This window comes from Lepidochelys kempii, chromosome 3 (genome assembly GCF_965140285.1).
Source record: "Lepidochelys kempii isolate rLepKem1 chromosome 3, rLepKem1.hap1, whole genome shotgun sequence".
In the NCBI taxonomy this organism is placed as follows: domain Eukaryota; kingdom Metazoa; phylum Chordata; order Testudines; family Cheloniidae; genus Lepidochelys; species Lepidochelys kempii.
In genome coordinates, this window is record NC_136382.1 from 32,232,408 (window position 1) to 32,245,621 (window position 13,214).

The window sequence follows — 13,214 nt, forward strand, 5'->3', positions numbered from 1 at the left end:
AACATCCCCACCAAATCTGTCTAGCATCACCCACCCATTTCCCTCACACTTACCTGTAGGGTAGACCCTATTGTCTAGCAATAACATCCACCACCCCATGCATCCCAGAAGCCACCAATGCCTACAACAACTCCTGTCTACCCCAGAACCCACCTCCAGCTGCTCACTGGCCCTTCAGTACCCATTGCCATATCCTCAGTAGCATTCTGAACCCCAGTACCTACTTCCACAGCACTCTAAACTTCCAACAGCACTGACACTTAACTAGCCTTCACATCCACCTCCCTACCCTCCAGTTCTCAGCACATTCCATCACTTCTACCCCCACACCACCCACCCCCGCTCCCCCTCTATCCGTGCATGCTTCCCCCTCAGCACCCACCCCAGCTCCCCCTCTATCCGTGCATGCTTCCCCCCCAGCTCCCTTAAATCCGTGCGTGCTTCCCCCTCAGCATCTACCCCCCAGCTCTCTTCAATCCGTGCACGCTTCCCCATGTAGCACCCACCCCCAGTTCCCCTCTATCAGTGCACCCTCCCCCCTCAGCAACCACCCAGTTCTCCTCTATGGGTGCACGCTCCCCAGTGCAACACCCATCCCCACGTTCCCACCCGCTCTCCGGCCTCCGAGTCTCCCTCTCCCCCTCCCAGCCGCAGCAGCACGAGCCGCCCCAGCCGCGCCTCCGCGCTGTCTCGTGCCGCGCCCAGACTTGGCTCCCAGTCCCAAGGCAAGGCGTGGGGGGGGGGGGGGTTGTAGCAGCATCACCATGGTGACAGTGACGTTAGCTCACCCTGGATCTAATTGGAGGAAACCCCGTGGCCCCAGCCGCAGCCCACGGGCCAACCGAGCTTGCGCCCTGTCTGTGCCCGCCCCCGCGGCGGCGCGCTACGTCTGGATTGGCTAATCGCACGCGGTGGGTGGGCCCCGGTTTGGAGCAGGAGTTCGGATTGGCCGTGTGAGCGCGGGTCTGGCAGCGGGTAGGGTTGCCTGTGCCAACGCCCTTTAGCGCTGGCTCTCGCTTGAGACGGGAGCGGCTCTTTCTCCTCGCCTCAACCCCGAGCGGAGCGCACCCGATCCAGCGGCGCCAGCCGGCCCGGCCTAGCGGAGCGGACCCAGGTGAGCGGGGCCGAGGTCGGCCACGGCGATGAGAGGGGTCGCCGCGTCCTCCATTTTGTGAGAGCGGCGCGGAGTCCCCAGCCGCGTCGGGGCGCGGGAGATCCCGCCAGCGCCGCCGCCATTTCACGCCCGGCGGGACCGCGGGGACACCACGCTTTCCCCTTCGCCCGGGTCCCCCTGGGTGGCAGCTCTTCCCGCCTACCCGGGCAGGGGTCGCGCCCTGCCCCGGAAAGAGCTGCCGAGCCCCGTCCTACCCGGGAGACCGCCGGGCCGGGCCTAAGGCGTGGACGGAGTTGCCGCTCCCCCGCCCGCTTCGGCCTGAGCCTGCAGACCCCACCCACCCTGCCTGAGCGAGTCCTGCTCGCCGCGCCCCCTGGGGGATGGGACTCCCCCGTCCCCGCCCTCTCCCGAGGGACAGAGTGTCGGTGCCCCCCCCCCCCACCGGGGAGACTCGGATCGGGGCTTCCCCGCACGGGACGTGAAGCTCCCCGCTTCCCTTGCCTCGCGCTGGGGACGCGGATCCGCTTGCCGCTGTTCCGGCGCCTCATCCCCTTTCTTTGCTCTAGGGAAAGGCTGCCCGTGGTCTCCCGGCCTCGTCCCGCGCCCCCTCCTTCGCCCAGGGACAAAGGTTCCCTTATTCTGTTTTCTCATCTCAGGGGCACCCCTCCCCCCCGTGTCTGCCCCATCCGCCCGCGACGGGCTCCCCTCCCAATGCTCCTGCTTGGCCTGTGGGAGCACGGATCGCTACCCTTATCCTCGGATTCTCTCTTTTCGGGGCTGTTGAGTCCCCAGGCACGCACTAGGTAACCGCCTTCTCCTCCCCGTGTCCTCTGGGCTTGTTCGTCCTCCTGTGTCTGCCCTGGGGCTGGTGGTTCTTTTACTGCCCCTCCCCATGGCTCCCACCTTCAAGGCAAACCACTCTGACCCCCACGCCTAGAGGGAAGGGTTTGGGCAAGGTTCCTGGGGATGGCCCCGTTGGGTTAATGGCTTCCAGCCGTCTGTTTCTTTCCCTCCCTGCCTCTAATTTCTTGACTAACCACAGGCTGCAAGCCCTGCTAGTGCACACAGGGGTGAGAGGGAGGAAAGTGGAGGTGGAGCCAAAAGCCATGCTGAGGTGTCTGGAGTGCCTCTTTCCACCATCTGGTTTATAGATTGGTCCCCTGTGGGGAGAGATTGGGTTATGTTTTCTCCTGCCCTGGTGGTCTGGGTTATTAACCTTCCTTAGAGGCCCTGGAGATGGGTGCACTTCCCCACTCCTGTAACCAGTTCCCTGTGAAATGGGCTGGTTGTATAGGCCTAGGGTTCTTCATTCCAGGATAGCTCTTGGGGTGGTGTATGGAGGAGACCCCTTTTGGCCTGTGATTCTTGGTTCCTGGGGAGATGGTTGGTTTGGTGTCTTCTGAGTTTTGGGGAGGGGCAGAGTGTGGTGTCTTGCAGCTCTTGGCTCCCAGAGACATGGCTAATCTGTTTCCTCCCTGGCAGGTTTTGAGGTGCCTTTTCCTCTTGACAGTGTGACAGCCACAGCCTCTCTTTCTGCCTTGCTGCGCTTTCCCCACTGCCAGCCACCATGGAGAAGACCGAGATGATCCAGAAAGCCAAGCTGGCTGAGCAGGCTGAGCGCTATGATGATATGGCCACCTGCATGAAGGCCGTAACCGAACAGGGTGCTGAGTTATCCAACGAGGAGCGCAACCTTCTCTCTGTGGCCTACAAGAACGTGGTGGGGGGGCGGCGCTCTGCCTGGAGGGTCATCTCTAGCATTGAGCAGAAAACAGACACCAACGACAAGAAGATGCAGCTTGTCAAGGACTATCGGGAGAAGGTGGAGTCTGAGCTCAGGTCCATCTGTACCACTGTGCTGGTGAGTTGGGGAACTGGGGATACATCTCACAACTCTCTGGAAGTGATGCACAAGATATCTATACATACGTCTGTGCTTGGGAGTGAGATCATAGGTTTGGGTGTGAGAGATCTGTGTGTGACACTATGCTGGGGTGTGGGGTAAGCCATTGCACTACTCGACTGAAGGATGCAGGAGTGTCATGGTGAAGTGTGGGAAAGAAGGACGAGGGCAAGATCAATATGCAGCACTGTCTTGTAGTTATGGGGTTATCAGAGGATTTGAGCTCAAGTCCATCTATACCATTATGCAAGTATGCTTATCTGTCTGCAGTAACTGGGTTGGAAGGGAAAACAAGAAAGCTTCTTTCTTCCTTTTAGAGTAACAGCCGTGTTAGTCTGTATTCGCAAAAAGAAAAGGAGGACTTGTGGCACCTTAGAGACTAACTTAGAGACTCACTTCATTGGATGAAGCTGTAGCTCACGAAAGCTTATGCTCAAATAAATTTGTTAGTCTGTAAGGTGCCACAAGTACTCCTTTTCTTTTTGCAAATACAGACTAACTCGGCTGCTACTCTGAAACCTGAGTGATATCTGAATTATCTGCTTCGGTGTCCTCAGTTGGGTGTTGGTCACAAACTTCTGTGTTACCTCAGATCAAGAGGAGACTTGTAAGAAGTTGAATAGTTTTAGAAGTGGTCTTAATATAAAATATACTTTTTATTCATATAAAATATAAAGCCTTTTTCAGTGAAGGTGTAAATATTAAATCTGTAGAAAATTAGGCTTCCTGCACTTGCAGATGTACTCTTCAGACTGCCTTGCATGGTAGAGATGCAGCCATTGTGGAATAATGCAAAACTACAAAGATTTAAGCTTGTAAGAGGTGCTGTAGATGAATACAAGAGTACAGAAATGCTGCTTTTTTTTTTAAGCCAGTGCCCTAGTCTTCTAGATGTTCGCAGTGGTGCAAATATGCTGCATTACAGTGGGGGCTGAATCTGTATCAGCAGTGCAGAAGGTGTAGCACCCTATTCCACGTGATCAGTGAAAGTTCTGGCTGCAGAAAGCTAGATAGATGTCTAATGCAGTTAGAAACATGTAGCAAATCTTGAATACTTTATTACCAATGTAATGATAAAATAACGTTTCAAGTGGTATCTAATATTTCAGGCATCTTAGGACAAGAAGAGGTGATAGCAAGTTCTTACAAATAAACTAGTATTTCTAGTTTAACCAGGAGGTAAACTTGTACTCACTTGGATTAGGAGACTTGTGTTTATTGCTTTCTCTTTCAGTAGTCATTTAGAAGCAAAATCAAGCCAAGAATTCTAGCTTATCTGACAAGGGAGAACATTTTCCTGGGTTTTGTGGAAATACTTACACATTCCAATGTTTGCTGTCACCTAGAATTTTTTTTCTGAATTAAAAATATGGTCTAACAATTCTAAGCAGTTTTCTTTTATACAGTTTTCTTTTATAAAGATTTATTTGAAGCTACTTGGTAAATCAGTCAAAACAATTACTACTTTTTCCTTAATACGCTTAAAGGGTATTTACTTTCTTTAAAAAAGTCTACTGTTTCAGGCACGGTTAAAACTTGCTAAAGCTTCATTTTTTTAAAAAAATAGTATGACTCATAAACCACAGGTTTAGACTGATTCTTGTTTCCTGTGGCAGAATTCTAATTAGACTTACTGGTGTGCTATTATTTTACAATGGGGCTCCCTCAAATCATCTCTCCTCTTCTGTGATCACTCTAGCCACCAGTGTGTTGGAATTCATACACCCAACCAGCCCTCCAGACTTTGAGACTTTTACCCCCTTGTCAAATTGAATTCTCAAGAGGTTTTGTGATTAACCGTCTCATCCTGTTTGTTACTTCATCTTAATAGATGCTTCTCTAAGTGGTCTAGTGCAGTGCTACTCAAAGTGGTGGTCCGTGAGCCATCGGCTGCCAGTCTGCATGCACATTGGAAAAAAAAAATTCCAGTCCCCCACATCAGATAGCTTGAGATGCACTGGTCTAGTGGCTCTGGAACTGAATGAGATGTGAGCATTGAGCCCTTTTGGGTCTTGTCTATGCTGAAGTTACCCTAGTTTAGTCAGTTGGTCAGTAACTGGTGTAGTGGCACTAGTGCAAATGTGTAATGTTCACAAAGATGATATATATGCGTATCCCAGTAAACTTATCCTAGTTTCACTGAACATGCTCCCTCTACTCTCATCTGGGGCTTCACTGGCAACTTGCTGTTTTCATTTGCCCCTAAAGTCAGCAGGAAGTAGTGAAGACAGAAACCTACAAAGCCACATGCTTTTCCTGTTCCCTGGCATCAGCAGAAACAAAGATGCACATCTTCCTGTAGTGGGGGGCGGGAGGGAGGGGGGCAGAAGGGGGTTTATTATCAGTTTTCACTGCTAGCTATGATACTGCTGCTTTCCCTCCCAGCACCATCTTCAGTTTTATCCCATTTTCTTTTTCGTTACCTTCATTCTGCCACTACTCTGTTCCATGAGTCAGCAACTGAAAGATTGAAACTGCCACTATAAAGAACAAATTTCCCAGTGATTGTATATGAATTAGAGAAGGAACAAAAAGTGCTCTAGTGAGCCCCCTTCAGCACATCATACCTTTTAATCAAATTTCAAAGTAACTTGAAGTTATTCCTGGTTTCCAGGAATATTAAGTTCCGACTCTGGTAAGCTACCTCTCAAAGGTTATCACTTTAGTACAAAACTACTCTGTAGTCTAGGCTATGGTAAATGCAATAACTGTTTGCAAACAATATGGAAGGGATCCTTGTCAGTCACTAAACTGTTGCAATCTAAAAAGGGTGGATATTTTGGGTGCAGAAAGTGGCTGCTATTACTCAGTTATGTTACTAATAAAATATTTTGTCACTGTCTATACAGCTCAGCTTTCACAAATTTATATATGCTGTTCTAGTAATCTGCATATATAAATCTGCAGCATGTGAAATACTGCTAAGTAGAACTTCAGAGTTATGAATACCAGAGTTATGAAGTGACCAGTCAAACTGCACACATCATTTGGAATTGGAAGTATGCAGCCAGACAGCAGCAATGTGTTCCCCCCCCAAAAAAAAGGGGGGGCAAATACAACACCATACTACAGTAACTCTTCACTTAAAGTTGTCCTGGTTAACTTTGTTATGTTGCTGATCAATTAGGGAAGATGCTCATTTAAAGTTGTGCAATGCTCCCTTATAATGTCGTTTGGCAGCTGCCTGCTTTGTCCACTGCTTGCAGGAAGAGCAGCCCATTGCAGCTAGCTGGTGGGGACTTAGAACCAGGGTGGACCGGCAGCCCCCCTGTCAGCTCCCCATTCCCCTAAGTTCCCCATGCGGCAGCTGCCCCAGGAGGTTATCAATTGCCAGCAGTTTAGCTGTCCCTTCTCCCACTGCCATGTGCTGCTCCTACCCTCTGCCTTGGAGCTGCTCTCCAGAGCCTCCTGCTTGCTGGGGGGTGTGGGGGAGATGAAAAGGGTGGGGCTAATATCAAGATGTCCCCCTGCTCCTGCACCCCACTTACCCCATCTTCCATGGAGCGGGGGGGGGGGCAATACATGACAGGGCTCAGGACAGAGGGAGCTTCCTGGCAGCAGCTGTGTCTCAGCTTGCTGATTAGCTTAAAAAGGCAGTGTACTTAAGAGTGGAGTCAGTGTACTTAAATGATGAAGTGAGCTGTAGCTCACGAAAGCTCATGCTCAAATAAATTGGTTAGTCTCTAAGGTGCCACAAGTACTCCTTTTCTTTGTACTTAAAGGAGCAATGCACATCTCTCTCTCTTTCTCTGTTTGCCATGCTGTCTCCCCTCCCTCCATTCGTGCTGCCTTGTAGAGTGTGAGGCTACATTAACAATGAGTTAACCCTTGAGGATTCAGCCAATTGCTAGTTCATCATTTAGCAGTAAGGCATCACCTGGGAAATATCCCACCTTCTGACTTCACCACTTCAACCAAGCTTCACAGTCATCATTTCTGTGTACCAGTATTGTTTGTTTAAAACTTATTGTGTGTGTGTATGTATATATATTAGTCTTTTTGTCTGGTGAAAAAAAATTCCTTGGAACCTAACCCCCCCCCCCCCCCCCCCCCGTTTACATTAATTCTTATGGGGAAATTGAATTCGCTTAACATCTTTTCGCTTAAAGTCACATTTTTCAGGAACATAACTACAACCTTAAGCAAGGAGTTACTGTATGTTAGCCATAAACTACTTTAAAAAAAAAAAAGGGAAAGTTTAAAAAAGATTTGACATGGTAAGCAAACTGTTTCTCTGCTTATTTCATTTAAATTAAGATGGTTAAAAGCAGCATTTTTCTTCTGCATAGTAAAGTTTCAAAGCTGTATTTAGTCATTGTTCAGTAGTAGACATCTGAAAACAACAACAACATTTTGTTCAGAGTGACAAACAACCTCCATTCCTGAGGTGTTCATAACTGTGAGGTTCTACTGTCGTTAAATAACAAAAATGCTGTAACATTGAGCCTGACATTCCTTTTTTCCCTAAAGAGTGCTCCAGCTCTCCCGGTTTAATAATAATAATAATAATTTAAAAAAAAAATTTACTATTCTTATCTCCACTGAAATACTTGTACTGCAGGCCGTTTTAAATTCTTAATTTGATTTTAAGTTACCTGCTCTCTTGCAAGCCATTCACATACAGCTCTCATCAGTGGACACAGTTGGTCACAACTGTGTGATAAGATGTTATTGGTGCTAATTGTGTCCCAAAAGCAGAAGATGGAACTTAAGATAATCTTGATGAAGTTTCACAGGTGACGGGGGATTTAATCCTTCAGGCAAGAGAATGGTCATTGAAACAAAAGCATAGCACGGTTACGGTATGGCTTTGGCAGAAAACTTGCAGTTTGAATGTCATTTGTTGCCCATATGCTGAGAAACTTTCAGTAAAGCTGGTTTAATTCCTTGATTGTTCTACTGGATACTATTGAATGACTAAAACTGTGGAATTTTCAAAAGTGCGTAAGTGATTTAGGAGCACAAGTCCCAAGTCACTGTGCTTTTGAAGATCTCACAATTCCCCACACTTGGTGGCATGGAATTTGATTTCTATATAACTGATTATAAATAACTGATTCTATATAACTGATGAATAAAGAATTTTAGAAAGATAAAGTAAACAATCCATAACTTCTACTTTTATGAGTGTGGTTAAATGTAGTGTTAAACTTGCCTGGCATGCTCAAAGCTTGAGCATATTAACATTGCTGCATTCGCAATCATCCAGTGCATCTTAATGGCTACAGCTTTCAGGTTTTTAAAAGATGGAATAGTTCCAAATGCATCATACTATCAAAAGCTGTGGTGCACCCTTCCTTTGAGAAGCAATTAAAGTGTGGTGTAGCAGAGTGTAAACAGTACAGTGGTGGCTGAGAACCTTTTGATTTGTACAGGAAATGGCCCACCTTGATTATCATGCACATTGTGTAGAGAGTTGTCACTTTGGATGGGCTATTACCAGCAGGAGAGTGAGTTTGTGTGTGGGGGGGTGGAGGGTGAGAAAACCTGGATTTGTGCTGGAAATGGCCCAACTTGATGATCACTTTAGATAAGCTTCAGAGGAACAGCCGTGTTAGTCTGTATTCGCAAAAAGAAAAGGAGTACTTGTGGCACCTTAGAGACTAACCAATTGGTTAGTCTCTAAGGTGCCACAAGTACTCCTTTTCTTTTTAGATAAGCTATTACCAGCAGGACTGTGGGGTGGGAGGAGGTATTGTTTTATGATCTCTGTGTGTATATAAAGTCTGCTGCAGTTTCCACGGTATGCATCCGATGAAGTGAGCTGTAGCTCACGAAAGCTCATGCTCAAAATAAATTGGTTAGTCTCTAAGGTGCCACAAGTACTCCTTTTCTTTTTGCGAATACAGACTAACACGGCTGTTACTCTGAAACCTGTTGTATGCTACTGATACCAGTCTTGATTCCTAGCTTTGCTGCCTTTTGTGTGGAGAGAAGGGAATGGAGATTTTTCACAATATGGCAGGCTTCTGTGATACCGTGTACCAACTTCAAGGTTCTTAGTACTTCACCCTTCAAGGGACATATCAGATTGCAAATGTTTCTCAAAGTTCATTATTTCATGTTTAATTTGTGTACTTTCTGTGTTAGATAACTTTGTATATCAGTTTCTATGTCACTGGTTCGTTGGGGCTTTTAATACAACAAAGGGAAGAGATTTTTAAACTGAAAATAAATTGGTACGGTAATGTGCGGACAGTTCTGAAACTAAATCTTAAAATTTAAGAATGGCTAACTTTCGAGATGCTGATGTTCCTTGTTTCATGCCTTTTCTATTTTAAAAAAAAAAATCCCTCAAATTGTAGCTGCTTTGAGTCAATCATGCGGGTCAGGTACTTAATCAGGAAACAGCATAAAATACTGTCATCCCACCTCTCAAAGCTTGTTGTGTGATGGCTGATCAGACTTTCTTACCAGGCTAACATGGTGGCTACTAGTTTTTTAAAAAGTATCAGAAATCAGTCATTTGATCAGTAAAATGATTCAAGAAGGATGTTGTTAAACTGGAGAGGGCTCTGAGGAGAGCCATGAGAGTGACAAAAGGATTAGGGAAAACATGCTGTATGTGATTTAGAGAGAGCTCCTTTTTAGCTTAAAGAGACGGTTTAAGGGGTGACTTGATCAGATTCTGTAAGTACATATATGGGGAACAAACTTGTTCTCTTCAATCTAGTATGCAAAGTTTTAACAGGATCCAATGGCTGGAAATTGAAGCTAGACAAATTCAAACTGGAAATGAGGCATACATTTTTAACAGTGAGTGTGATTTAAATATTGGAACAATTTTACGAACGTTCGTGGTAGATTCTTCATCACTTGCAGTTTTTAAAATCAACATAGGATGATTTTCTAAAAGATACTCTAGTTCATAAGAAATCATTGTGGGGAAATTATATAGCCTGTGTTAAACAGGAGGGCAGATTAGATCAGTGGTGGGCAACCCGCGGGCTGCACACGCCCCATCAGGATAATCCGCTGGCGGGTTGCCAGACAGGTTGTTTACATTTGCACGGCCCCCCACTGCTCCCAGTGGCCGCAATTCGCTGTTCCTGGCCAATGGGAGCTACAGGCAGTGGCGGCCAGCACGTCCCTGTGGCCCATGCCACTTCCCGCAGCTACCATTGGCCGGGAACAGTAAACCGCAGCCGCTGGGAGATGTGGGCGGCCATGCAAATGTAAACAACCTGTCTGGCGGCCCGCCAGCGGGTTACCCTGACGGGCCACAGGTTGCCCACCACTAGACTAGATGATCACAGTGTAGTCCCTTTTGGCCTTGGAATCTATTAATTTAGAAAGGCTATTGGTAACCTCACTTGAGTTGCTAACCGTAAATGCGCTGTGGCTGTTTTATTTTAGGGCAGTTTTATTTCACATTGAATAAAATGGCGTACGCTACCAACTTTAGGGTTGGATCTATAGAACTACACTTTCTCCTGATGAGAGAATGCTTAGACATAATGGAACGTTAATATCAGATGACAGCTTTAATATTTGAAAGAAACTGTGCGCATTAGGACATCTTGCGTTTCCCTAAGCTGCCCAAAACATCATTAGCAAAGGCTAATGTAATAAGGAGTGCGAAGAAGCCTATTTGCAGCCTCTGCCAAGTATAGTTTACATAGGCATTGGAACTTGTGTTCACTTGATTTTTTTTTTTTTTAATGTGAATGTTTCTTGTGGATACAAAACTGAACTGGTGGTTGCAGTGCTGATTAGCTCTTTAAATCCTGTTTCTCTATATTTTCCATTCTTTCCATGGGTGGGTTTTTGTAACAGTAGACTTCAAAAGTCAGATATGAGAATAGGGTTATTGTATAAACTCAATCTTGTATATTAAAACACTGAGGTTTTTGAATATACTTACATTTTCAAAAGAAGGTAATTAGCACTATTTAATAAAACTTGAGATGATTGATTGCTCTCTCAGATTCTGAGACATCTGCTGGAGCAGTTACATGGTTATCACAGACACAGAATAGGCTTTCAACCTAAGTCTCTTAGATTATGATGAAGTAAAAAAAAAAAACTCCCAAATTGGCATTTTTTTATCTGAATTCTGCTGGAGAGACCCTTGTCTCTTACAAAGGCTTCAGAAATAAAGTAAGGCTTTTATATTACTCATTTCACTAATTCAACAAACAGTGTTCATGTTTGATATTAACCTTGTTTTATGTTGCCCCTGGATCTTCAGTGAACTGTAAAATTTTGTACTGAAATGCATACAATTGTAAATGTAATCCATAGGGTGTGGCAGCTGAATAGAAGACAGTATGGTCTATTGACAGCTGGGATGATGTCAAAATCAGTTTGGTTGGAAAGAATAATCACATTAGCTGATTGTTGCCACTAATTTCATTGTTTATATCGGTAATGTTGATACTGAGTTTGAGTTAATTGCCTCAAAGACAACTGGGGCATATCTGAGGCAACCACTGCATGAGTTTACCCTTTGTTCACAATTGGAACCATAAAGAGTAGAAACAATTATGATAATTCAAAATTTTAGATTCTACAATGTGATTCTGTAGAGGAAGAATCATGGTGTGCATATAATGCAGAGTATTCCTATTCTCTGCTTTCAGTAAGAGGTTACTATTTTGGAAAGTAGTATGAATGGGGTGGAAAGGATAGGCAATGCACCTTTAATATGTATATGCATGTGTACAGTAGGAATCATGAAACTTCATCTTGAGAAATCTTTCCTACTTCAAATTGTACATACAGGTTTCTTACAGGGTGGATTGATTTAAATCATGATTTTAAATCAGCAAGCAGGAAACCTTGATTTAAATCTATTTACTTGTGTTTTGCACTTGTACAATTTATTAAAGAGTGGCTGATTCTCATGTCAATTTGCAACTACATTTGGTGCATCTCTTTGCTAACCAGGAGTATACACTATATGTATTCTCATTTATTTAAGAAGGTATATAGAATAACTTTTTAACTAGATTAATTTTTGGCTTGCAATTTGTGTCAAGCTCTATTTGGATGGAAATTCATAGTCAATTAGAAATGCACAAAAACAGCATTTTTATTTAATAGAACTACCTTTAGTGTCCTGGGTACACAGTCTTTTTAATTTTTGCATTCAGTGTTTTGCATATAAACCTTTTTTTAGTAAACACAGGCAGTATTATCTGTAGTTATTTAATTGAATTGATTGTATCTGATTGCTATGTCCTTCAAGACTTTACAACTAGTAGATCTCATCCTCTCTGTTCTTCTGATTGGTAGAAGAAAACAAGCTTTCCTGCTTTTTCAACTCAGTTGGTTTCTTGACTGGTATGAGCTAGTAATTGAACTAAACTAGAGGAGTAGACTGTAACTAAGAAGGAGTCTCCATCTGCAGAAGGAGGCTACTGCTGTCAAAAGCTGGTTTAGCACTTCAGCAAATTCAGATTCCAGTTGATTAGCCAGTGACTTTTTTAAAACTCAGCAAGAACTGTGTACTTCTGAATAGTAATTATTTTTGTATTTAATTTAAATGACTTTAATAGATATCAGCTTAGTCCTCAACATAAGTTTTTTAAATTTCAAATTTAATTGTAATAAAAAAATTTAACAACTTTAGAATACTTTTAAAAAACGCCTGTATTTAATATCAATTTAAAAACATTTGACGCTTTTTTAAAAAGTCATTGATTTTAATCCACCTGATTTCTTATGGAATTCATTGAAATTTGAATCAGGAAGAACTGACTCTGGTGTTGCTCAAGATTCGATTTTTTTTTCTCTTTTAATCTGACCTAATTGACATCTTATTGGTGTGATCCAATTTCAGAACATTTGAGTTCCGTGATGTCTGTTATATTAATATCTAGAGAAGGTTGCCCGCTTCTTGTTTACAATGCCACCTGCAAGTGAGAACAGGTGTTCACATGGCTCTGCTGTAGCTGGTGTCGCAAGATATTTACGTGCCAGATGCACTAAAGATTAATATGTCTCTTCATGCTTCAACCATCATTCCAGAGCATGTGTGTCCATACTGATGACAGGTTCTGCTCGATAACTATCCAAAGCAATGCAGACCAACACATGTTCATTTTCATCATCTGAGTTAGATGCTACCAGCAGAAGGTTGATTTTTCTTTTTTGGTGATTCGGGTTTGTAGTTTCCATACCAGTGCGTTGCTCTTTTAAGACTTCTGAATGCACGCAGCACAACTTGTCCCTCTCAGATTTGGCAAGCCACTT

At 44.4% G+C, this 13,214-nt stretch overlaps 1 protein-coding gene across 2 annotated transcripts in view; it reads left to right on the top strand.

The window, feature by feature from the left end:
• Positions 1-963: 963 nt before the first annotated feature.
• Positions 964-13,214, top strand: part of YWHAQ (tyrosine 3-monooxygenase/tryptophan 5-monooxygenase activation protein theta) — a 50,013-nt gene continuing 37,762 nt past the window's right edge. Inside the window, exons 1-2 of one of the 2 annotated variants that reach the window (XM_073336047.1) lie at positions 964-1,114; positions 2,597-2,975. In XM_073336047.1, the coding sequence (XP_073192148.1) occupies positions 2,682-2,975 (294 nt within the window). In that variant the 5' untranslated portion in view covers positions 964-1,114; positions 2,597-2,681. The remainder of the gene's footprint in view (positions 1,115-2,596; positions 2,976-13,214) is intronic. The other variant, XM_073336048.2, reaches the window with a different exon arrangement.